The sequence below is a fragment of the Echeneis naucrates genome, chromosome 17 (assembly GCF_900963305.1).
Source record: "Echeneis naucrates chromosome 17, fEcheNa1.1, whole genome shotgun sequence".
Classification (NCBI taxonomy): Eukaryota; Metazoa; Chordata; class Actinopteri; order Carangiformes; family Echeneidae; genus Echeneis; species Echeneis naucrates.
This window is the reverse complement of record NC_042527.1, coordinates 18999860-19026351: the sequence shown is the minus strand read 5'-3', so window position 1 is coordinate 19026351 and position 26492 is coordinate 18999860. Positions and strand designations below refer to the sequence as shown.

The following is a 26492-nucleotide window of genomic DNA, read 5'->3' as shown; positions in this document are numbered from 1 at the left end:
GCAGCTCCATCATCTGTGCGTCCGATGGAGCCAGTCAGGTGTGGAGCCGCTGAGAGGCGGAGGATGCTGTCATCGGCCCAGCCCCCATCGGCCTCTGCCCGCCTCACGCTCCTGTCACCCCCCCCCCCCCCCCCCCCGGCACGTCGGACATCTGAGGATCCACAGCTCTGATTTAACGCGATTCCTCTGTCACAAAAAAGTATCCGTCGATCGAACTCACTGGGCTATTATCAGAAATTCAAGATATTAATAAAAAAAAATATAAAGTAAAAACAGAAAACACCACCTGTTTCTGTCAGATATGCACGCTTTATATAATTACAGGTATTAGAGAGAGATTATAATTAGATTAAAATGAAATAGAGCCGCTGTTCGCCCTCCGGCCTGCAGGGGGAGCGTCCGTCTTTCGCCGGCAGCCGGTGATCGAGCCTCCCTTTCCAAGATGTCGGTGTTCGGGCCAGTGGTGAAAATTCACCCCGTCGTTCTCGCCTCTATCTGTGACTCCTACGAGCGGAGAAATGAAGGGGCGAGTCGTGTGATCGGAACCCTGTTGGGTAAGTAGAAAGTGGACATACTTGTCTCGGCTCGGACGGACCGGTCAGCTGGTGCTAGCTTCGCGGCTAACGCACGCTGGCTGTAGCTGTTAGCCGCCGTTAGCCGCCGTTAGCCGCCGTTAGCCGGGGAGGCAGCCTCCAGCATCCCATGTAACAGCTGGCTGTCCGTTCAAATTGTCGTGTTGAAGGAAACTTTGACATTCCAAATCAACTTTGTCAAGTCATTCAGCGCGTGTTGGTGATTTTTGAGCTGTTTACACACAAAGCTACAAAGATTGTTGTTAGCTTTGAGCTAACGTCGATGCTCGTCATGAGTTTATTCTGTAGAGCGGCTAGTTAGCTCACGGTGCTAATGTGGCTAATCAAAATAACAATTAGAAATACTTTATTGATCCGAAAGGGGGGTACTGTTTGTTCCAGAGTAAAGGTAGAAATGGAAATATTATAAGAATGTGTACAAGCTAAAGTTACAATGTGGAAAGTAATATTTGTGAGAATATTAAAGTGTATGCTGACTGTTATCTCTCCTCCTCAGGTACCATCGACAAACACTCTATTGAGGTGACCAACTGCTTCTCTGTCCCCCACAATGAGTCTGAAGATGAGGTATGTTCTTTAAACTCATCTGTCCCCAGTATCAGGTTAGTGTGTGCTGTGGATGAAGAAAGCTCGGGTGTTATGGTTCTGTCATGATACAGCAGCCGGGTCGCCAATATTGTTTGGAGGATTAATAACATACATAGCAATTCCTCCTACAACTTCCTGTTAGGAATGCCCCAGTTTGATCACATTATATTGGATATTGGTTTATATTGGAGAAATCAGAATTTAACTCAAATTCAATCTGTACCTCGATAATGTCCACACATGTAACATATTCCTTTGAAAGTTAAAATCTTAACCTCTGTGCAGCAGATAAATATGGTGAAAGGTTTTATATCAAAGTGTCCACTTGTCAAATTTATCCCTTTTGGCCAACAGGTGGCTGTGGACATGGAGTTTGCAAAGAATATGTATGAGCTCCACAAGCGGGTTTCACCCACAGAGGTCATCATTGGCTGGTGCGTGAGTAAAATTTTGCATTTCAAGTGCGAATTATGGGGTAAAAACTTTTCCTTAAAACAGTGCATCTGTTCCCCCCCCCCCCCCCCCTTCTTCAGGTATGCCACTGGCTTTGACATCACAGAACACTCTGTGCTCATTCATGAGTACTACAGCCGTGAGGCCTCCAACCCCATTCACCTGACAGCAGACACGGCCCTGCAGAGTGGCAAGATGAACATCCGCGCCTACGTCAGGTTGGCTGATCTTCCTGTCTACGACTGTTTGTGTGGTCAACTACATGCCGAGTGTGTGTGTGTGTGTGTGTTTAAATGTCCTTGTGTGTTTCTCCTACACAGTGCACAGATGGGTGTGCCAGGAAAGACGGTTGGTGTGATGTTCACTCCACTCACTGTCAAGTATATTTACTATGACACTGAGCGGATAGGCGGTAAGGATGCAAAGAATAATAATTTATCTGTTTATTATTCCCTTAAAGTGTGCTTTGTTCTGTGGAAAACTGTCTCAATCGGACTGTAGTTTTTAGTGTGTAAGTCCTGAAAAAAAAGTTTCTTGTGTTTTTCTGTTTTCTTGCTTTGTTACATACTATAACTGTCCATTTCTGTATTGCAGTGGACCTCCTGCAGAGGACACGTGTCGCTCCCAATCGCACCAAGGGGCTGACCTCTGATCTGTCCCAGGTGGCTGGATCAGCAGCCAGGGTACAGGACATGCTAGCCACTGTGCTTGCATACATTGAGGATGTGCTGGTAAGTAGTGAAGTGTAGGCACCAGACAAGCAGCCTCCATATATACCTGATGATGAAACATTCGCTGCTGTTATTTATATTGTTAGACTTATTCCCTCTGTTAAAACTTTGCGTGACACACTTTGACACAGTTCAATGCTGTCAAGAGTCATAATGTTGTTCTGTTTCAGTCCGGCAAGGTAACAGCAGATAACAGTGTGGGCCGTTTCCTGATGGACTTGGTCAACAAGGTGCCGACCATCTCGGCTGAGGACTTTGAGAACATGCTCAATTCCAACATCAATGTAAGTTCTTTTCATCAGCTTGAGAAAAAGGGGGATGGGGGCGACTGCTGCTGCTGCTGTTTGTTTATCCACACTGGACTTTGTGCATCTCCCTCTGCCTCCCATTCTTTATGTACTTTCTGTTCTCAGCACATCATGGACGTTCTGTTTATTATAGGAAGCACTTAATGAGTTTGCTTCATGTTATCAGTTCTTCTCTGGCTCTGGTTCCTATACTTGCATTAGACTACTGAGTGTTGTTTCCCTGTAATAGTGTAATGACCTTTTACTCATAACAAAATGTCTGTACTGTGTTCCAGGACCTGTTGATGGTGACCTACCTGTCTAACCTGACCCAAGCACAGATTGCTCTGAATGAGAAGCTGGTGCTGCTCTGAAGGGTTTTCTTTGAAATGATTCGTATTTAATTTTTGTACACTCTTATGGCTGAGGGGAATAAAGATGTTTAACAGTCATAAAGGCTAATGGGGCTTTAATTGCTAATGTACACAGAGTTCACATTTACTGCTGTTGTGTTGCTGCCTTTGTGATGTCAGTCAATTAGCCAACAGTTTTCTCTGTAAAACATAAAAACTAAAATGTGTTTGTAGTAGCTCCAAACTTGTCTCATTCAAATGTCTCTTTTCTGGCCTGACAGTCAGTTGAACATAAAGTGGGTTCATATTCATCTTGATTATCACGACTTTAAAGACAGAAGTGACTAAAGTCGAGAAAAACAAATGTCTGTAGAGTTGAATGTAAGACAAGTAGATTTTTTTTTTATTAATTCTCTAGATAAATGGACATTCATATCAGAAGCAGAGTGAATCAGCTGTGACCGGCCATGCCCAGCCTGAGATGCAAGTGAAGCTTAGTGCAAAATAAAAAAGTGGGCATGAGAGTCACATCCCTGCCGGCCTCCGTAGGTGGAGGTCACGCCGGGGTCATCATGGTTTGGGATCCGCTTTGTCGGAACTGCTCTGGGGCTTCAGCATCCTCTCCAGCGCGGCGCAGCCCTGGACGGCGCACTCATACACCGACGCGCCGCCTGACTTGACGGCGGCGGCCGCCTGCTCCGGGTAGTAGAGGGAGGAGCTGACGGCCAGCAGGACGGTCGGGTAGACGAGTTTCTTCATCCTGGAGCCCCGGGCGAGGACCAGTCCCAGCACACCGGTGAAGCCGATGACCCCAGCCCGGGGATAGAAGTCCTTCGGAGGGTTCTTCAGGTAGTCGTAGGTGTCGGTCCCGGACTGGACCACACTTTGGACTTTGGGTTTGATTTTGTCGTAAGTGACCCGGAACCAAGACGTGTACGGCTCCGCCAGGCTCCGGACGGTGGCGACACTCCGCTCCAGCTGACCGGCTTCGGGCGCCGCGTACCGGGACTCCCGCTGCCGGGGAGCGGTGTACAGGGACAGCTCGTCCAGGCTCACCCGGGCGGTCGGCTCTTCTTTCCCGTCACCTGCAGCAGCAAACACGGTGATCGGCAGGAGACTCGGAGCCCCCGGCATTACTCTACCTGTCACCTTCAACATGATCCCCGCCAGCCATGCGTCTGCTACGGTGTCCGGCGAGGGACACAACGACTGCGGACGATTAATCGCTTCGCCTTTTAGTCGAGGTGTTAACAAACAAGCAAGGAATTTAAAACCGGGATGAATATAACATGTCTTTTCAAGCATTTATAGTTTTTGTAAATTGAATACTTTATAAGGTAATTTATTTATGCTAAATACAGTGAGTTTATATGATATAAATATAAATAAAGAAGTGCTAAATAATATAAATGCACACATAAGGATCCTGCTGCTATGAAGTTAATTAGGTTATATCAATAGTAAGAACTATAGTGTACGTTTCCGTTTTATGATATTTTATACTTTTCTGATAAAAATTTAATTACTATTATTGTATTGTGTATTATTTTACATGGTGTTGAAGTTTAGTTCCTCGTCGGACAATTTTAGCTTTAAAATTCTTAAGTAATTGTAATTATAATTTGTGATTTTATTGACGTTTAATTAAGATTTAAAAAAACATGTATGTATTTCACAGATTTAATGAATCTGTTCTTAAATTTTTTTTTTTTTTTTTTTTTTTTTTTTTTTTTTTTTTTGGGGGGGGGGGGGGGGGGGTCTTTTTATTTTTTTTGAAGATGTCAATGTTCGCCACCGTTACGTCACCGGTTCCCATGACAGCCTGCAGCTTGGTCGTCGCCTAGGAGACAGAAAGCATCAACAGTCTGCAGATCAGCACTTCCGTGTTCAGGCTGCTGCCGCTGCTCAAACTGAAGTTGTAACTTTCCCAAAAAAGTATTTATAGCTGTATTTTTTCTACACGTTGTTGTGTTTTGTCCTGAGATAAATGGACTGTTTCGGAGTCTCGTCCTTTCAGAACCTGCAGGCTCTGTCTGCCTTGTTGTCAACTCGGCAGGATGATGACGATGATGGAGAGGAAACACAGGTAAAGTATCTGTGGTGAACTGATCTCAAGTCAGTCTGACTGTTTGCTTAGCTCAGCATGATCGATTATTGCAATGTGTAAGATACAGATACATGCACAGGAGTAAAAATTACATTTACCTCTAAAATGTTTAAATAACGTTCTTCAAAACTGTACTTAGGTATCATTTTGCACATCTGTCAAAAATAGGAATAAAGAGTCTTTAACACTTGCTTTTGGAACCCTCTTAATACTTTTCTGTTGTAATTACTTATGCCACCAGCATTTCTTTGAATTAATGGTAAAAACAGTCTATTAGTTTCCAATAATATCAGTTCATTTCAACAGAGAGTGTCTGCCTATGCACAGATGGGTCCTGGACACATCGGTCCTCCACCCAAAACAGATAAAGAAGGTAATACTTTAAATTTCTCACAGACAAATGGTAAAATAACTCCTTAATATCTTCCTGTAAACTGAATGTGTGTCTTCTTCTCTGTATTTGTGTTCATTTAGTGTCATCTGCCTATGTGAAGAAGAACTCCAAAGATATCTGGAGCGAGGAAGAGGTGGCTGAAGGATCCCAGTACGATGATCTGGCTGATCCACGACCACAGCCAGAGTAAGACAAAAACCCATCCAAGCAGCTCAGCAGTGCATCAGGAGGCGAAACTGAAGGAAACACAGACGAGGCCTTTCTGTCTTTTTCACCTCCTCTATTCTTTGGCTCAGATCAGAGAAGCCCCCATCCTCACCTTTTGAATATATTCAAGAATTAAACCCAAAACATTGCCACCTTAAGGGTTTCACATAGCTTTCCAGTTACAAGCCTCTATTCCAAACAGACAGGTATTGAGAAAATATAAATACTTGGTCATTACTGTGATTGTGCTATAAACTAGTTATAGAAGTACAAGGGAGGGAGAGGCCACCGGGTAGGAAAAAATAATAACTATTAATTATAGCTACTTATGACATTTTCCACACTCCATTGACCTCAGCCGTTATCCCCCCTCTGCTTTCTCTTTATTGTTTCTGATATTGCCCATTGTGAAGTAATTTTAATGAGATGAATATTGCACCGATTGTGTGTCTTTGTGGATGCATGCATAAGTGTGTGTTACCTTTGTTTGTTCAGATATGACATAATCCTGAAGCAGCGTGTGGGCACAGAGGACCTGTTTTTGGGCTTGAGTGGAAAGGACCCGTCCTCCATGTGCTGTGAATCTATGCTGGTACTTAAATTAAATGTCCTCCTCTTTTGCACCCCACAACATATACTAATGTGATGATGAGAAATTAAGAGAACAAAGCTGTGGGACAAGCCAGAGTGATTAAATGATTATATATGTGGGAAGGATTCAGTGAATTAGATTTAGGAATTATAGTCAGACTCTTTCAGACCCAATTAAGGCTAATAGATTTTCTGACACTTTGTGCAAACAGTATGAAAAATGTTAAGGGACACAAAATCCAACTTAAGCAGTATGAATGGGGGAAAGAGGTAGAGAATGTAGACTTAATGAAGCATAACAAATCTTAGTTTCTCAACATGATTACTAGGATTAGATCGAAAAAAGACCTGAATATCTTCCTCCTTAAGGCTTTTTTGAATCAGTATTAGAATGGAATAAACAGTTAAGAAAATATGATGGGAATGGAATTGCTTGGAGAGCAGAATACCATGGGAAATATCATACTCTGTTAACAGGAATGTGCTGTAATGTCTTCTGTACACAGTGTAAAATATTAAAGACACTGACTCTTTCCTCATACTTAGGTGAAAATCAAGCTGCCAGACACTAAAGCAACAGAAGTGGTCCTTGATGTAAAGGAGAAGTTTCTTGATCTACGAACACCAAAATAGTAAGAGATGCTTTGAAAATCTGCTCTTTAATTTTAAATCCCCTCCAGACGGAGCAGCGGCAGTTCAGACCAAAAGCTTCCATTTCCAGGCATTTCCTTTTAATCAGAAGTTAACATCATGATCTCAGCTTTGATCGCTGTTTCACACGGCTCTCGACATCTTAGTCTCTCACTTACTACAAACGCACACATTCCCCTTGTACTCTCTGTAACTATTTAACCTTCCTTTTCCTGTCCCTACAGTAAACTAGGTCTCCATCTCCCTCATCCCATCCACAGCCAAGAGGGCAAGGCTCAGTTCTTCAGTGAGAGAGAGGAGCTGGAGGTGACTCTACTACTAAAACGCTCTATGGATTTCATCAACATCCAGTGAAAGAAAGGATGAAACGGTCCACATGATATAAAGCCAGGCAGCAGAGAAGATATAAACACCGTCTTCTCTATATGTTTGGGTAGATAAGAATTGAGAAATGAACAGTGCAAAGTGTTGCATTTCCAGAGGCACATAGTATGTGAAGTCATATTATTACATGTGTTTCTACTGATTGTGTGAGTATAGTTTGTTATATGTTATATGTTTTTCAATAAACATTTTAAATAAAAATAAATGAATGTAATGATGTACAGTTAATAGATAGAGAGATAGACTCACAGATGCGATTGAATTACTTTAGTAAAAGAAACAAAATGGAAGCAGTGCTGCTGGGACCCAATGTCTCCATGTATTTGTGCATTTTATACAATATTCCTGGATCTTTAGAGGCAGGTTTCTACAATATTATACTATACAGTGGGTTCAGGATCCACGGACAGCTGAGGGTGGGGGGGCATTAACTTATCTTGCTTCCAAAAAATGCAGAATATGCGTTCCTAAACTTTTGCATCTCACTGTAAATGCAGATCTTTGTCTGCAGCTCTGTCCAAACTGCATCCCAGACACTCGCGTTACCGCGGCAACGTTGCCGCAGCAGCGTTACCGCGGCAGCGGCAGCTGTGGTGTGATCACGTGACGCCCGCATTTCCGACACAACAATCCCCGGTGCCGGTCTGCCCCTCCCCTCCTCGCGCCTCGTTCTCGGTTATGGCGGACGGCGAGAGGTCCCCGCTACTGTCGGACCTGGGAGATGGTGCCCTCGGCAGCGGTAACGGAGGGGTGTCTCCCGGCGCGCCGCCCTACGGTTTGCCCAACAAATCGCCGGGTGAGTGTCCCCTCCGCCCGGCTCCAGCCTGTTAGCCTAGCCGACATTAGCGCCCTGACTGACGGGGCATTCTGCCGTTAGCCCGCCGGCTCAGCTGCGGTGGCCACAAAGGGGCCGGGCTGTCTTGTCTGGGCATGTGGCTGGATATGATCTTACCCTCCCCGGTGTTTGCTTATGAGAAAATAACGAAACAATAATAATGATGTGGAGGATGCTCGGGAGCTAAGTAGCTAGCCAGCGTAGCAACCGGTTTGTTAGCTGGACAGCTAGCTCCAGTTATTCTGGTTTGTAGCTCGGTATTACTATCAGCGCCCACAAAAAAAAAAAAAACAAAAAAAAAACCAGACATTTTATTTACATTTTATCAGCACAAACCTTTTCTGTGACACGTGTTTGCACAGCTGAGGTGCAACCACGTCAGGTAAGTGCATCGCTTAGCTAGCCAGCCAGCCAGCCAGCCAGCTAGCATCTGAAACACCTGATGTGACTGACAGAGAAGAGAGCCATTAAGGAGGCTGCTGATGGATGCTGCAAGATACAGCAGCTGCCAGTAGCTGCTCACACACACACAGACTGTCTGAGGACATTCATGGAAAACACGTGAGATAAAGCTCCTAATTATGTTTTCACTCCAAACCTGTTCAAGTGCTGCTGTGTTGCATCAGATTTCCTGATAGAAGCCTGCTCCATGTAGTTTTACCCACCTTCTCTCTCAGACAAACACTTGAACTGTTATTTGTTAAAGCTGAGCCCGCGCAGCATTCCTGGAGTGTTTTTCTCCTAAAGCTCCTTTCACATATTCTTAAAATGTTATTACCTAGTGAGTTGCGATGCAAGAGGTTATTTGTCAAGGGAATTGAGGCAACTCTCGTGACTTTATTTCTTCAACAGGCCTTCGTTTGTCGCTGCTCAGACTGTTGTTGTATTCATTGTTGTTTTGCTTCCTTGTCTCCTCCCGTCCTGTTCAGATTCCCCTCCGTTCCCAATCCCAACTCAGCCCTCGGTGCTCCTAGGGGAAGATCCTCCACCTTACTCCCCGCTCACCTCCCCAGAGAGCGGCAGCGCCCCTGTTATAAACTGCAGGGTGTGTCAGAGCCTGATCTCTGTGGAGGGCAAGATCCACCAGCATGTGGTGAAGTGTGGAGTCTGCAATGAAGCTACGGTAAGTTCTATTTCCAGAGGAATCTGTGCACACAGGTGTACCCAGATGAGCTCATTCCCCCCAGGTTATGCATCTCTGATTTTTCTGCGTCAAATTACAGGAGAATGGCATTATAAAAATTTAACATTCATTTTCCTGTGTCCTCATTACTTTGGAAAATCGCCACACTCCATAGAGAGGTCACTAATGGTCCATTTAAGCCCTGTCAGAATGTTCTTTGAAAGAAAGTTGGTTCCATTAAATTGTGTTTTAAATGTAGTTTTGTGTGATTTCACCGACTGTATTTAAACATCATGGAACCTTTAATTCCTTGAATTATAAAGATGGGAAGTCTATTAGTTTTCACCAAAATTGTCAATGAATTCCCACCATTATTTCCCCCCTTTAGACATAATTTTGCTTGTGAAATTGGTAATGGAGTAATGGAGTTTGATGATGCAGTGGAGGGAACCATCAGCAGGACAGACAGCAGGATGTTCTCTGAAGCCTTGGGGGAAGTTCTGTGTGATTCATATAGTTGTAAAACACAGATTCAAATTTCCATTCTTTTTCTGAACTCCAATGACTGCCTTAATAACTGAACTGCAGTCTTATGTGACCTAGTGGGATTATACAAGGTTGGCAGTGCCAACAATCATAAAATGCACAGTAATATTTAAATAGTTCTGCAAGTAGACATGTATTTTGAAGTTCCTCGATCAGTTCCTTAAGTTTGTGGCCTAAATATTTTTAAAATTTCTGTCTGTATTTCCTGCTGCATTATTCATGTTAAGTTTTCTCAGTATTATTAATATTTATATTAAGTGCTAAGCGGACCTGTTGCTCTGTAGATGCCCTCGAGCTGCCCTCTTTCCTCACAGTAGGCATCTTTGTGATTACACAGAGTGAGTGCCTGGTGCATGTTTTAGTTAAAATTATACCTTGCCTATTAATTACTCCAGAGCTGTGTAATTATGTATTTTAAGTAGAGCAACAAGCAGCTGTTCTAGTATTAGTTTATTGTAATGGCGTCCCATGGCTCCTTTCCCACAATTACAGCACAACCACTTCTTATCTGTCAGAATACCTCTCTGCCTCTCATAGTTCAGGTTAAATAGTGTCTGTCAAGAATAATTGGGCTGTTACCTGCTCTTATTCTAATTCATTTTTCTACTGTCTTCTCTCCTCCTGTGTGTCTCTGTCTGCTTCTGCAGCCCATTAAGAATGCCCCAGCAGGGAAGAAGTACGTCCGCTGCCCATGCAACTGTCTGCTCATCTGCAAAGTCACTTCCCAGAGGATCGCCTGTCCCCGGCCATACTGGTAAGAAATGGCTTGCGAGTGTGTGTGTTTGTGTTTGTGAGCGTATCACTATGAGACAGCAAGAACGTTGTGTATCTGTGTGACAGGGAAGTGAAGCAGAGGAAACAAGGTGCAGTGGGAGCAGTGGTTCCTCAATTAAGGCTATGCTCCCAGCACAGTTTACATGCAGTGTTCAGTGAGCCGGATGAGGATTTAACAGACTCATTAGAGAAGCCCCGCGCCATGAGTTTCACTTCTGTCCTCGATGTTATGAGCGGTGTTTCAGTGCAGAAAATATACAGTGTGTTTTAGGCCACATTTAGTCTGGGATGTGGGTTATGTAAAGATTCAACTTAGTCTGCACTTTGCAGCAAAATAGAAAAATAAATAAAATCACAATTTATTCAGGATATACTAAACTCCTGCAAAGCAGCTACCAACTAAATGCACAGGTAGCAAATTCACTCAAATGATGCACCAATGAGAGGGCAGAATCAGGGAACCGGGAAAGTATCACGCATTACACTAAATATCTCTTGAGTGCCACTTTTGATTTTTTTTTCAGAGCTTAAAAGAAACATTACAGGGTTGCTGACAGTTGACAGCTTACAATTTCTATTTCTCAAGGAAAAGTTTTCTTTTGTCATCTTGTCAGGAAACTTGTTCAATTAAAAAGCCATAAAGCACTCTTCACCGGTCAGAGATGTGCCAATGTGTTGGGATTTTTTATCGTCTAAAACACAAGGCTGATGTCAATGAAAATGTACCACTTTGGCAGCTCATCTGAACATCATGCTGCTGCAGCCTCATGTAATTGCTCAGAAAGATAAGATTCCTTGTTTATGCCCAAGGCATAAAATATGCAAGAGCAACATTTTTAGCCATCCATTTTCTTTTCTTTCTTTCTCTTTTTTTTTCCTGCCTCTATCTAAATATGTATCATGATAAACTGCATCACAAAATCTCTTGTTAAAAATATCTCAAATCCATAATGCATCTGACAGCTTCAGAGCAGATCATCAGGTTAGGCTTGAGGCTTATGGATATTGAAGGCAAAATAATAATTTTCACTAAATGCCCTGATGTCTTTGACAATGATACTCAATCTTTTCCGCTTTTACCATCATCTCTTTTGACATTTGGATGGTCACAGATTGCTGAGATGTATAACTTTTACTCTTCTGGTTGTGTCACATGTGACTGCTGGTGTTGACCACAGGTTGCTGAGCCTGTTCAAGTGTTCACAAAAGTTGTGAATCCTTAGTGGAGGAACTTTTCCTGCATAAAGTGGGTCTAGAGACTTTACCTCCAGTGTCACTGTTTTGCATTCAGACTAGACATGCTGACTGAGAGACACATCTCAGTGCTGCTGTCTAATCAGTGATCCTGAGCTACTGGAGACTTCTCATGAGGTTGGTTGTAGAAAAGCGGTGTTGGTGGTAATGAGAGGACTGGCTGCTGATGGATACCCAAAACTCACTTGTCAGCCTTTCTCCACAGGCATAATGAGGCGCCTACTCAAACTACCAGGTAGTAAACATTAGGCCTAAATGACGAAAAATATCTTGCAGCGTTGATGCTAACTCTGTGTGCCTCTCTCTCTCCACAGCAAGAGGATAATTAATCTGGGTCCAGTTCATCCCGGTCCAGCCAGTCCTGACCCCCAACCGGCCGGGGCCCGCGTCTCCTGTGGACACTGCAGCAACACCTTTCTGGTAACACACACACACACTTCCTCTGCTTAATCAAATTAGTTTTTTCATTCTCTGCTGTAGAAGAAATACCCCAAAAGATCTGCAGTCTTACTGCATTAATTTCAAAGCTAAAGGAATTGCCTGACATTTTAACGAGAAGATCAATTAAAAAGATTGCACAGATATGAGAGTGGTATTGATTTTCATCCTTTCACTCTTGGCCAAAAAGCTGTATAAATTTCTCAAAGTGACTAAACAGAACTCCCTTAAAGGTGAAAATGTCAGTTTGGGATTGAAAACAAAAAATGTATTGTAATATAAATTCTTCCAAGTATAGTGTACATAACAAAAGTGTGCTCAAAGGTCTTTGTCTTGGCTTCTGGAGCCCTCCTTACTTCTCATAGTCTTTATGCAGTAAATGAAGCCGTGCTGTGACTGTGCGTCCATCATGTTGAAATGTGATGTGGTGTAAATGTCACTGGGTTCCCTCCATAGATACATTGTTAAACAAAAGAAAGTAAATTATGAACTGCGGTGTTTCTCCTGTGAGTTTTATTCATAAAGGGTTTAATTGATGACCTGTAATGGCCTCTCTGCCATTCTGAACTGCAACATCAGTGCAGCAGCTGTTTATAAACTCTCTGGCACAAGTCCCCCCCCGAATGATATAAACCTGAGCAGACACAGCCAATAAAATCACACACACTAAGAGCCAAGATCCAGTAAAAGTTTTTTTACATTACCATGCAAACTAGCTGAATAATAAAACTGCCGTGGCGTTTGCTTTTTTTGGCTTTTATCATCCGTAGCTGAAATATCTTGTGACAGTTTCATTTGGCCTGCAAGGTTTCTGTCGTGAAATGTACTGCTGCACAGCCAGAGAAGTGCAGTGAATTATTGAAAAGCCAAAATGGTTTTTGCACCAGACCAAGTAAATGTTGAGTTATTGGTGTAGATCAATAACCCCATCAACCCCCTGATGCTAAGTGCTAGCCACTGTGTGAAGGGGGGGGCAGTAAAATTTTAACCTACTGCTCTGTAACGATGTGGGGGACAGGTAAAGATGGTTTGGATAAATGGTGAAAGGATGAGTGGTGGGCCAGCCTGAGAAAGGAAAGAATAGAGCTATGAAAGGAAGTGAAATGGATGGAGCAGGGTGTTTAACATTCAGCTGGACCGCAACTACCTCCTTAAAGACACGGCTGCTGAAAGAAAACACAAATCTGTGCCCTGGGTGGCGTCGCAGTGATTTTCGAATTGCAGATTTAGTGATAATGTACTGTGTGCTTCCCATACAAAGTGTTGCTATCAGAACGAGAGGAATATACAGCATGTGGAGTGTAATCTGCTCTGCAGGTTTTACAAATGTATCCCACCTCAGCATTACGGAGGGATCAAATGCTTACACGCTGAGAGAGGGCTGTTTTGTTTGTTTTATTTTTCTCCTGTTATCACGTGGCACGCTGCACCTGTTCGCAGGAGCAGGCATATTTGAATAAGGCTATCTGTAAGGGAATTTATCCTAAAGTTGTCTGCACATGTATCCTGTCCCATCACGGCACCTTTCCAAAGAAAAGCTAACATCATGATGACAAATCGGATGATTTTGGTCTGTCAAGGAAAAAAGTGCCAGATATTTGTTTGCTCAAGCCCGAGTGAGGATTATTTCTACTCTCCATTTGTTTTAGAACTGCAAGTGGAATCTTGTGAATCAGACAGAAATAAGCAACCTCCTCATCTTTTTCAGTTTCTGACATTTTTGCCTTTTATGAATAATTGAATAATTGATTCCATTGGCATGAATCTCAGGTTAACAGTGACGTCAATATCAAAATCTAAAGTTTTCTGTTTTACTGCAATAGGCAGGTTTCTCTGCATCCGGCCAGTTGGATGCAGACAGCTTGTCATACCCTTCACACCCACACCATAACTCCTCCAGTCAATATGAAAACCTTCTGGCCAGGACAAACACATTGAGAAAATATTAATTCAGCTGCCTTTAACACATAAACCAGCAGTGAAGGACTTCACGCTCTGACACCCGTACATATTTCCTATTTTCCATTTCCTGCACAGCCATCCTTGCCTTATCTATCTTCATTTATTTCTGATATTTTTCTTTTGCCAGTGACATCAAGGACAACTTGTAATCACCTTTTGATAGACAGTCCTGTTTTTTTGTTTTTTTTTTTTTTTTCTTTTTTCCCCTGCATTGATGAAGGAGGTGGAAATGTCGGCAAAAATTCTCTATAACTGAGACTTTGAAAAAACTGTTGTCTGAAGCTCTTTCTCTCTGTGATTTCAGTGGACAGAGTTCACAGACCGGACGCTGGCCAGGTGCCCACACTGCAGGAAAGTGTAAGTAGCTATGAGCAATTTGTCCGTGCTCATTGCACCAGTTCATTCCCACTGTACGGTTTTTGTTCAGAGAAACCTCATGAACCGTGACCAGGTAGCAGCTTTGAGGACTTTCTCAAGGACAGGAAACTGTGAATCAAACATGTAGCTGACTTTGCCTCAAACATCAGCTGCAGCAAAACCACCAGACTCGGCCTGCTTACATGTCTCATGACTTCACGTCAGATCAGTCTCTGAGCTGTGGGCTTTTTGCTCATGTGTGTTTTTGTGTCACTGGATTGACTGCTGAGCACATTCCTATATCACTGGCTGCACAAGCTTCTTAACACGGTGAACAAAGGTAAAGGAATTGGCTGGTATAACCAGATCCAATGCTGAGTCGGTTCTGATAATTATAGTAATAATAACACGTTTCAGACGCTCAAGGACACTGTAAAATGAATAAAGTCAACAATAAATACAATCAATATACATAAAAGAAACAATGGAGAGCATAATAATAGAAGTTAAAGTGAGTGAGCAGTCTGAAACGGATGAGTTTGAGGTTGGACCTGAAGGTGGAGAGAGAATTCGAGTTGTGGATGTGAGGAAGCAGAGAGTTACAGAGCTGGAACATTTATTTTCATTATGGACTATCTGTAATATTACGGTTTAATATTATAAGTTCATTGGGTAATTCTGATGAAACTTTTATTATGGGCTCACACGGAATAGCAGATTAAAACATTTTAGAATTTAAAAATTCAAAAATTTCACCTAAGGCTCTTTTTTGAGACAGATTGAGGGATTTTTTCGTGCAAAGAAACAAGCTAGTTTCTGTTTTTTCTTTTTCTTTTTTCATTCTAAGCGTTAAGCTTCACAGGTTGCTGAAATGAGGGGTGCCCATATGTCGGTGTATTACTGCAATGCACAGATGTGTCTCATCTATCTTTATGAACAGTTTTAGTCTTGAGAATTCAGTTTGTTGCTCCAAAATGGCCCAGAAACCTGGACAGGATGTGGACAGGTGCTGCTTAAATCACAATCATCCATTAATGTGTTATCACAGCCCTGCGCCCCAGGGACAAGTTTACCTGTTTTGGCTGCAGGAAAAGAGAAAAGCATCTTCCGAAATAAACAAAATTAAGTTCCTGGAGTGATTAAATAATGTAATTTGTGGTGTTTTTCTATTTATTTACTTATTTATTTATTTTTTCGGTCACCATAGACAATCCAGCTTTAACTTGGGATCCACTATAATCAGACTATTGTGATGGACATAAAGTTCTGCTCCACATAAAAAGCTTCTCTCTTTATACTGATTCATTATTTTAACTGTTCTCACCTTCAAGAAGTGTGTGAATGAAATATTTATTTAATGCTCCTTTTTATTGTGCTTACAAAAAAAGGCAGGTTAAATTTTTAACTCTCATTCTTATTATTTCATGGGGCTTTTTCACAGAAGACATTTTGACACACAGCAGTATGAAAATCAGGTGTAAATAATGTGATGAGTGACGGCTGAATTCCATTTAGCAGCGTCTGTTTCAGGGCCCTTGTATTGTTTGTGCTGGTTCGTTGATATGTTTGTTACACTTGACGCCCCGTGAAACTGAGCTGCTTGACAACATATTTGATCTTATTTTCTTCTAAAGTTAACGTCTCTGTTTCTCTTCTCTGTCTGACCTGAAGCTCCTCCATAGGTCAGAGGTATCCCCGGAGGCGGAGTTTGTGGTGTTTTCTACTCTGCTTGCTATTTAGCGTTTCCACCGCTGGCCTGATGGTGAGTGGACGCCACACTAATGCTCACGACACTTGAGACTTGTTTGGTCTCTGCAGTCTCATCCTCTCCAAACCCGTATCACCTTTTTATTTTCTTTTCAAAGTGAGAGCTTTATAGTTGATGGTAAAAACAAAGGTAGGCTGAAGAAGAAGCCCTCCTGCTGTCGCTTGATTAATATGGAGGACGTGCAGCTTGCAGCAGCTTCCCAGACGCTGCCTAACAGCCCTTGATTTGTCAGGGAGATATAGCACAAACATGGCGGTTTAACTATGAGCTCCGTTCAAGCAGCAACACCAGCTGCAGTGCACGTTGAACAGCAGAACAGAATGACCTTCACTTCTTGACTTTGATCCACATGCAAGCTGTCAGGGCTCACAATGAATCTTCTATTTTCTGTTTCTGTGTTGATTTTGCTTAAACGATGAGGATAACCGTGCAACAGTAAAACAGTCACAGAGTTATACAGCAGATTAGCCACACAGCACTCTTCTGTGTGAAAGAGCAGAAGTCTAAAAATGCACGTGGGCTCACAGAAAGGGCCGGACAGTCGGTCCATTCTGCCTGGTGAACAGCAGAGGGTGCAAGATGAGCGCACATCGACAAATCGGCAGCAACAAACCCAGTACGCCTGCCAGCTATGTGCCGACAGTAAATATGCTGTGTTGACAGTGTGGCATCATGATGGTGTGGTGGCAAAAGACTGCAACATGACTTAAAAAGGCATTTTTAATTATGAGTGAGATCCAACAGCAGGTGTTTTGACAGTTCAATCCTTGGAGGTGTTAACTGGATCAAGAGAAGTAACAGATGAAGCTTCATCTCCTGGCTGGATTTGATTCTAAATACATAATCAATGACTTTTTAAATGAAGGTTATTTTACTAAATCAATTTGTTAGAACTGAGGAAAAATATGAATAACTTCAAAGGTTCAGGTAGTTAATTTGTAAACGTTTAAATTAAAATGAAAGCTCTAACCACAAAATCTTATCTGAGGCGCTGTTCATTGGACATCATTTTAGAAAAGGACATATACCTATACTGAATACTTAAAACTAAAGCAATGAATTAACCAGCTGCAGCTTCATATGAAATTGAATTAAATTTTAGAAACAATTCCTATAATCACAAAGAGGGAGAAGTAAGTGCATATGATTGAATATGAAGCCAGCAACTAAATAATTTGAACATTTTAACCGTTGGAGGAAGAAGAAACACAAATGGGCCTTGTGAAGAAACAACTCTGCAAGGACAAATTGGTAAACCAATGAAAGATTTAATTTAGAGTTGACGAGTGCTTTACTTTTTCTTCTTTTCTCATGTAAGTGGAGATCCTTAAATCCAAGGACCTGTCCTGCCTGGTGTCGGTCATCCGGGCTGCAGGTGTAAGAATGTGGGGAATGTTTTCTCAGCTCATTCGCCAGTCAATCATCCTGAATGTCAGAGGCTCTCCTGAGTGTTGTTGCTGCCCATGCACATCCTTTTACCGCCACACTTCACTGTGCCACCGAGCCAAACTGCCTGAAAGTGGTCAAAATGGTCTGAACTGAACTTCAGTGACATTCAGCGTGAATGTGCTGCTGTCAGCTGATGTGAAGTAATAACATCAGCACGGAGTCTCACATAAATATTTTCATTATCTCCTAAAGCCCAAAGCTGATGTCTGTATAATCATATAGAGTCAAAACAGAGAGTATTTTCTATTTCAGGGAGGGTTGAGAGCAGCACAACAAAATGTTGGAAGAATTGATTTTTAAATCATCATTCTTTTGTTTTGTATCCATGTTAGCTTTGCTTTCATGCTGTCATGCTGTTTCACTTTAGAAAACGTTTGAATTCCTATTTCCATATTCTCAGAAAATCCCTTTGGGTCTTCTCAAAGTCATTTTTGCCATCTTCATTAAATAATTTTCTTCTTAGCAGCTGCACACTGAATACTTGATGGGAAAACAATTCTCTCTCTCTCTCTCCATTCTTCAGTGTTCAATATGAGCTCCTCCATGAAAAATTGTGCGTTCAAAGCCACACAAGTCGGTGTCATTGCGTTGGATCAGTGGCTCGCTATGAATACGCAAACTGTACTCAATCTTTTGTCTGTCTTTGTGTCCTTCTTATCAAGTGAATTCCTGCTGGATTTAAGTCAGCAACGTGTCTATCAAACGAAAATCAACTTGCAACGGTTTTGCTAATTGTTTGAAATTGCTAGTTATTTAAATCTGTTTCAATGTACTAAATAATTCAGCTTCTCACTTGTCGGAATTCGCTGCAGTTTGTCTTACATTATTTTGAATTGAGAAGAAACATTTCATATCATCACCTTGACTTTACGTGCCTTCAGTTGGTTTATATATAATCCAGCAGTAGAAATAACTATTTGTTTTAATGTTATTCAGTATCTGTGCCTGTTCCTCTTGGCTCTGGGGAAATCGCTGGATACTTGGCTGGAATTTTTGTAGTTTAAAACACCAAAAATGGGTCATATAATAGATGCAGAAAACATTTCCCAACATAATTATAGCTTTAGCCCTCTGGTTACTTGCGTTTAGCCGGGCTAGACTTGAGCTGGATCGTTATTATCACCGTGATGCACTCAGAATGTGCTCTCAATTTCCTTGAAAGGCTTCACGAGCATCATCTGAATTTCTAAAAACGTGCCTCTTTGTGTCGCCGCGTCTCTTCAGGCTGGGACGTGGGTGAAGGCTCAGACCTACCAGGGGATCTACGCCTCGTGGGCCGTGCTGCTGCTCCTGGTTCTCGTCACCCTGGCTCGGGCCTTCTACTGGGCCTGCATGAGGGTCAGCCAGCCTCTCCAGAACTTCACATAGAGCCCACCTCGACTCTGCGGCACTCTTCATCTCAACCCACCAGGCAGGAGGAAAGATGGCTTGGGGGGGGAGACAAAAAAAAAAAAAAAAAAAAGAGAAAAACCCACAAAAAAACCCAGAATATTTATTTAAATCCACAAAGAAAACATTCTCCTCCTGTTCTCTACCTTTTAGTCAAATGTGTTTCTAAAACTGGATGGTGGCGGCTGCGACTGCTGTATATCTAAAGATAAATGTGACGAGTGACGACGCGTGTAGCCTAATGTACCGTTAATCTATTAATCTCATGGCCAGTGTGGGCTTCATTTTAACATTTTTAACACTTTCTCTTCTCGTCTGTCCCCCGTCACTGATGTTTATACATTTCAGCTTTAGTATGTGACACATCTGTTGCACAACCTCTGAGACGACGGCTGAAAGTCGAGTCTAAGATGTGAATGACTTTTTTTTTTTTTTTTAGGACATCAGTCCTAATTTGATTTGTTCGTATTCCAGCATTTAACAGTTTTTTTTTAAAACAGAGAGACAAATTATTTTGTGAAAGCAGCGATGAAGTCAGATTAAGCTTTAGAAAAAAAAAAAAAAAAAAAAAAACCAACAAGAAAAAGATGCCAGTAGAGGAAAACTAGAGTGACTGGCGGGACATCAGCCTCCTTTTTTTGAATCGAAAGATGCAGGAGGTGCTGAAATGTGTCTGAAAAATTAAATTCAGCAGCATGTGAAGGTAGGCTATGATGTGTCTGAACTCGGTGTTTATGCTGAATTATCCCCTGGGACTGACTTTGATCCAAAGCAGCTTGAAAGCCTTAAAAGGAGGTGTGGTAGAAGGATCCCAAACACACACATCTACACACACACACACACGCACAGCCACATTAATGAATACCGGTACACAATAAAAGGAGGATACTCTTTCAGAGCTGCAACAGCTCAGAAAGCAGTTCTTCAAAGACCGGCGAACACATTTTCACCACAGCTGAGGGAAAAGTGACATACATGCCACTTTGTGGAGAAAATTATGTTATATTGTTCCGCTCCCGCAAGAGTGTTACTAAATCTATATTTTTTTTTCCCTCCTTCCAATTTTGATGTATCTTATTTATTAATCTTTTTTTTAATCTTCAGTTTGACACATCAGAAACACCAACAAATGAAAAAGCTTCTCCGCCAGAATCCAGGAGAAGACTTTCCTTTATTACAAACTGCTCGATGGTTTGACCCGAGTTCATTTTAGTCTGCTCAGCTTTCTGAAAGAGACCTAAATATGAAATGAAACACAAAGAGCTCAGTATCTGTCTTCTCCTTCCCACAATCCCCTGTGAGTATCAGGTGTTTCTGAGATTCAGCTCTCTAAGAGCAGAATTTAGTGGCTGGCAGGGTTTGAATATGTGAAAACAAGAACGCAGAAAGTACAAATCCGTGACTTAAAGCTTCTGCAGCAGTCTTAAAATATTGTAATGTCCATATAAACACATCAAACTCTGAGTTGAAGCCTTTTGTTGGCAGGGACAGGCGATGTTGCTCAACATTTTGATGCATCTGGGGCCATTAATGGTGGAAATGTGCCTGTTGTCGGTGCAGATGGAGGCTGATCCTGAGCGTTCGGTCAGAATAGGTCAGCAACACAAACACAACTCACTTCATGTTCCATTGTCTCTCTGGAAGTCGACATCACGACTTGTCTGTGCTTCTGAATGTGGTGGCATTTCTTTTGTTATTCTGTGTTTTTGTTTGATTGTAAATATAATTGTTTATGTACATTGGAAGTGACTAAGCTAATTACGTTGCACTCAGAGCTTAACACTACTGCTGTGATTGCTGCGGACGTTTTGTTTATTTTTAAGGAGGTTATTTTTGCAGCTCTTCACCTGTTACATATTTAATGATTTGATGAACTACTAACCTAATAAGCCTCTGGACACCCGGTCGTGTCCAAATCTTAACCACAAGCAAAAGCACATCCACACACACACACACACACACACACACAAACCAACAAAACATTATGATCAAAATACATTCCCAAGTGATGACATTTCCATTTCTCTCACGCACAAACGCACACACACACACACACACACACACACCCAGCACCTTAAACAGTAGTAAGAAACACTGCATACACCAAGAAAGAGGAGATGAATTTACCTTGCTAGACTGTACTGAGGTTGCAGACAGTTCAAATGGAAGTGTCATGTTATTTATTATGAATGCTGCAAAAAAAAAAAAGGGCCGTTTTGAAGGTTGCCATTTTTATTCAGTCTTATATTCTTATTTTTCAAAACGTCGGAGATTATTTCCCTTTTTTTTTTTTTTTTTCAGACAAATCCAAGGGCATTTTTTTCCTGTCATAATGATGTTCCAGTTTTAAGTTAAATTAAACTGTAGGAAACACAGAAAAGTGAGATTTTAGGGCAGATTAAGATGGAGTGTTTAAAAGGGCCCCCTTTTTTATTTTTACAGCGGTGATCATGTTTTATCCATGACAGCAAAAAAAAATCAATCATGTTCATGCCAATGATCAAGAACCTGGCTGATGCTCTTTTCAGAGTTTGTTTACACACAAATAAAGACATGATGATGTAAAAAAAAGAAAATGCCAACGTGACTTCTCTTCTGTTCTTTGTTTTTCAACAATGCACAGGGCTTAGTAACGACATGAATCCCCGAGCAGTTCATTTATTTTTCTAGTTTATCATTTCCATTTATCAAATGTCAACAAAGACTGTTGTTGACCGTGTGGCACACGGAGGAATGTTTTGTTTATGAATTTAATAATGCCCTGTTTTCAACAGCACACGCCTCCAAGGCCGATCATCAGCGTTGAATCGGGAATATTTTGGGAGCAAATATTTGTGCGGCTCAGCTTCCTTTTTCAGATTTATTCATGCGCTGGTGTCGGATGGACCTGAAGCCCGGCGACTCCCCCAACAGTACCATGTGACCTTTGACCCCAGCAGTCGGTGAGGTCATAGATTCGAACCATCAGCGTTGAAGTGGCTGGACTTTTACCTAAGAGTTTCTACTCATTCCAAAAATATCTCTTATGACCTTCATCGACTAAATATTTCAGACACTGATCTGTTATTTCTCGGCTAATCGTTTCAGCTACACGTTTGAGCCAACAAAGCGATTTCAGCCGTCTGTGAGGAACTTTTTATTCTTCTGATTATTTATCCATTTATACTCGTTTCAACTTATCTTCACTGATTTCAACCCATTTATCTATTTTTTCAAGTCAACTATTTTAACAAGCTGAAAGTATGTAAAGTGTTCAGCCATTTATTACTGTCAGCTAGCCAACTCATTATTGATCAGTTGTAAAAGAAATGTCTAAGCAACCCGTTTTCAGCTCTTTCATTTATTTTAACTCGTGCAGGTGTTTCAAACATTGATATGTGATTTCTGTCTGCAGGATGCTGCTTGTTATTAAAGTGTCTTATTTATTTATTTTGAATAATTTTCATCAGTTTCAACTCTTCATCCGTAACTAAACCGACCGTGTTCCTTTTACCAGCTTATCGATGATGATTTGTGTTTCAGTGGTTTTCTTTTTGGCAGGTTAGGATATTGAAGCTGATTCAGCTGGGTGCCTGCTGCTTACTCAGCCTATTGGTGAGCATCACATCCATCTGTTCAAATTCTGTCTATTAAATGGGTTTAAAATGCTAACCTGATTTGAAACTCTTTTTCAAAATATCTTTTTTTAATTTAGGTGCTGCATTTCTTTGCACACAGCCCCCCAATCAGCTAATTTCTGTGTATGTACTTCCTCCATCTGTGATGATTTGCCACTAAATTCCTGATTTTGTACTGCTGGTAAGGGAAACCTGCTTAATTGGGATAATTCCTGGTTATTAAAGTGAGAGAAATCAAGCCATTCCTGTTACTGAATGTCTCCATCTTTAAAACCAGGAACTTCAAGTGTGGTGCTTTTCTCTTTATTTTTCCAACCTAGTTTCTTTTTTTAAAAAAGCAGCAGCTCTCCTCACTCCACTTGGCCCCCGTCTGCCTCTTGAGTTTCATGCGGATATATTTTTTGCCTGGACACAAAGAGATGGAGGGATTAAGGACACTGAGAAACCTTTCAGAAACCACACCTCCCTGGAGGCTGAGAGACCAGAGGTGGGGGGGGGGGGGTAAAAAGTAGTGAGGAAGACAATTGGTCCAATAACCTCCTGCTTTTAAGTGCGAGGACATTTGTGTAACCCAACACACACACAGAGTCAGCGCCTTTCTCCCATGGACACACAATCCTACTCAATGCGCTTAAGATCCATTTTATTGTTATTTTATTGCGTTTTATTTTGTCTTGTCATGATAATATACTGCTTTACCTCCGCGGGGGGAGCGCTGCCGTCTCCTTGCCATCTTTTTGGTTTTCCCCAGTGAGATACATCAGTAACGATTCAGATGGCACGAAGGAACAAGGAGATTTGTCTTTGGTATAAATCTGTCTGTCTTGGATCACGACTGTCACAGATCCCTTCATTTCCCAGCCAAGTACAGTATCTACTGTACTGTGGTGCTTTTTATTGCTGCACACAAAGCTTTTTCACGGTTGAGAATCCTTTCACTCATTACCATCTCTCTAATCCAGCCGTTAAAAACAAAACAGGCTCTTTCTGGGTGAGAATTGCTTTTTGACACGCCATTAAAAATAAAAACAAAACAATAAATCAAGTGCACGACACACCCAAACGTTCCCCTTTCATTTCAGATGCTATGAACGATGCTGAAATGAGCCAAATGAAATAAAGAACAAGTGTGGTTGAATTGGATTTTGGCGATAAGGTTGAAATTATAATATTAATGGTTTCTGTTCATCAATTCTACCGCTTTGTAATTATTACTCACTTATCCCAGCTGTTTATTCATTGTTCTCTCAAAGTCCTGCCATTAACACGCTCTGTATAATTTTAGTTTTTCCCCTTTCAGTCCAAACGTACAGCCAAACAAATCAGCGTCCTGTCAGAGGAACTGTGATCCACAGAGCTGTCACACAGCTGAACTACTTAGTCTTTGATTATTATTTGTTGTGAATGAGTCATTTGGAGAACAGGCCTTATTAAAATGATGACACAACATCATCATGTCGTCGGTTTACGAGCCGTTTGTGTTTCAGATGGTCGAGCAGGTTGTCCATTAATTTCCACCATATGTTGTGGAGTGTCCTTCAGAATGACACCGAACTCCCCGAGACCAAACTGATTCCAGCTGAAATCTGCAGACAGCTGGACCATCTCGTTTATTTTAACAAGCGCTTTGTTTTGATTGTGTTTTAAAGCAGCTATACGTCCACCGATCTGCCAACTTCAAACTTTTTATAAACCTGCAAATTCCATTTTTAATGTCAAGTCCAGTTCCCGACATTTCTGCAGACACCAGAAGAGCAGAAATGTGAAAAATGATGTTTCACTTTTTCCTCGAGTGTAGATCACAAAGTTCACCGTTGGTCCTGACTCTGACATTAACGACGCACAAAAAGGAAAGTACAAAACACATTGTGGTTCAGTTTGATTTTCTCCTCAAATATCAAATGATGAAACAGTCACTTCATAAAAATATCATAGTTTAATAACCAGCTCTGTTTTCTGCTGCTTATTCTTTTATCTCACTCTTCCACGACTTGTCTGTTTTGTCCTCCTTTCTCTCCCTCTTCCTGTCTCTCTTCCTGTCTCTCTCTCCTTTCCTGTCTCTTCCTGTCTCTTCTTGTCTCTCTCTCCTTTCCTCTCTCTTCCTGTCTCTCTTCCTCGCTCTCTCCTTTCCCGTCTCTTCCTGTCTTTTCCTGTCTCTCTCTCCTTTCCCGTCTCTTCCTGTCTCTCTTCCTCGCTCTCTCCTTTCCCGTCTCTTCCTGTCTTTTCCTGTCTCTCTCTCCTTTCCTGTCTCCTCCTGTCTCTCTTCCTCTCTCTCTCCTTTCCTGTCTCCTCCTGTCTCTCTTCCTCTCTCTCTCCTTTCCTGTCTCCTCCTGTCTCTCTTCCTGTCTCTCTCTCCTTTCCCGTCTCTTCCTGTTCCTCTCCTTTCCTCTCTCTTCCTGTCTCTTCCTGTCTCTCTTCCTCGCTCTCTCCTTTCCCGTCTCTTCCTGTCTCTTCCTGTCTCCTCCTGTCTCCTCCTGTCTCTCTTCCTCTCTCTCTCCTTTCCTGTCTCTTCCTGTCTCCTCCTGTCTCTCTTCCTCTCTCTCTCCTTTCCCGTCTCCTCCTGTCTCTCTTCCTGTCTCTCTCTCCTTTCCCGTCTCCTCCTGTCTCTCTTCCTGTCTCTCTCTCCTTTCCTGTCTCCTCCTGTCTCTCTTCCTGTCTCTCTTCCTGTTCCTCTCCTGTCCTTGCCGTAGAGTTTGGTCTGGACCTGTTCTGTGGATAAAGTGCTCTGATCTAACTTTGTTATGAATTGGCGCTATAGAAATAAATCAGATTTCATTTGTCATTTTCTCCGCTCCTCTACTTCCATTTCTTTTATTCTCCTTCTCTTTTTTTTTCTTATGTTTAACTGAATTCAAGCAGATCAAATGAAAGAGTTTTAAGCTATTCCACACTGTTTCCGAATGTCTGTCACACGCTCGGAGCTGCTCTTGCACCCTGTCAGTGAATATTGCAGCAGTGAAAAAGGCAGCGGCTCGCTAAAGCCTTGATCCCTCTTACTTCTAACAGGATTTGACCCTTAAGACCTGCAGCATGACCCTCATCTGCTGCAATTCCATCATCCTGTTTAACATACACTCTTACTATTGTCCTCCGCCTCACACACACACGCTGTAATGTATGATGTAACGTCGCATAATTTTACGGCTAACACACACGTTGATGGATCCAGTTTAATGTAAATTGTATACAAGTGCTTCAGGCATTGCCCCCCCCCCCCAAAAAAAAAAAAATAAAAGAGTGAGAAATAAGAAGATGACAAGTGATGGAGGATGGGACAGATGAACTCGCTTTGAGAGGATGATACGATTGAGTGAGTGAGAAAGAGATGAAGAAGAGACGGGGGGGTGGTGAGAGGATGCAAGGAGACGAAGGAGAGGAGAGATTGAGCAGGCAGCTAAGCACCAGATTAAACTCCGGGGTCGTCAGCTGTAAAACAAACAGTCCTTTTAGCGAAAACCAAATCCAGACTTAACCCTCCCCTCCGTGCTCCTCATCTCCTCACACACAGTCCACACAGAGGAGATAATGCTGCCTGCTGAAGGAGGGGAGGATGACAATCTGTGTGCAAAGTAAATTCCCGTCTGGGGGCCCGTTTCTGTGCTGCTGCCTAAATTGGCCCTCAGAGACATAAAGTCTTATTC

At 42.1% G+C, this 26492-nt stretch overlaps 4 protein-coding genes across 4 annotated transcripts; 3 read left to right on the top strand and 1 right to left on the bottom strand.

The window, feature by feature from the left end:
• The first annotated feature begins 421 nt into the window (after positions 1-421).
• Positions 422-3104, top strand: eif3f (eukaryotic translation initiation factor 3, subunit F). Its single transcript, XM_029524393.1, has 8 exons — positions 422-554; positions 1090-1160; positions 1536-1615; positions 1715-1852; positions 1955-2046; positions 2229-2365; positions 2536-2649; positions 2949-3104. The coding sequence occupies exons 1-8, from the start codon at positions 443-445 to the stop codon at positions 3024-3026; spliced, it is 822 nt and encodes a 273-aa protein (XP_029380253.1). The 5' UTR covers positions 422-442; the 3' UTR covers positions 3027-3104.
• A 314-nt stretch (positions 3105-3418) lies between these two features.
• LOC115057341 (MICOS complex subunit MIC26-like) lies at positions 3419-4194 on the bottom strand. The gene has a single exon (XM_029524394.1). The coding sequence runs from the start codon at positions 4161-4163 to the stop codon at positions 3576-3578; it is 588 nt and encodes a 195-aa protein (XP_029380254.1). The 5' UTR covers positions 4164-4194; the 3' UTR covers positions 3419-3575.
• Positions 4195-4790: 596 nt separating this feature from the next.
• On the top strand, positions 4791-7410 carry dnaaf6 (dynein axonemal assembly factor 6). The gene is made up of 6 exons (XM_029525521.1): positions 4791-5091; positions 5419-5485; positions 5587-5692; positions 6209-6305; positions 6851-6936; positions 7180-7410. The coding sequence occupies exons 1-6, from the start codon at positions 4993-4995 to the stop codon at positions 7307-7309; spliced, it is 585 nt and encodes a 194-aa protein (XP_029381381.1). The 5' UTR covers positions 4791-4992; the 3' UTR covers positions 7310-7410.
• A 568-nt stretch (positions 7411-7978) lies between these two features.
• On the top strand, positions 7979-19820 carry pip4p1a (phosphatidylinositol-4,5-bisphosphate 4-phosphatase 1a). The gene is made up of 7 exons (XM_029525695.1): positions 7979-8135; positions 9104-9297; positions 10491-10597; positions 12186-12291; positions 14576-14628; positions 16300-16390; positions 19070-19820. Exons 1-7 carry the CDS (start codon positions 8018-8020, stop codon positions 19211-19213), a joined length of 813 nt encoding a protein of 270 aa, XP_029381555.1. The 5' UTR covers positions 7979-8017; the 3' UTR covers positions 19214-19820.
• Positions 19821-26492: the final 6672 nt, after the last annotated feature.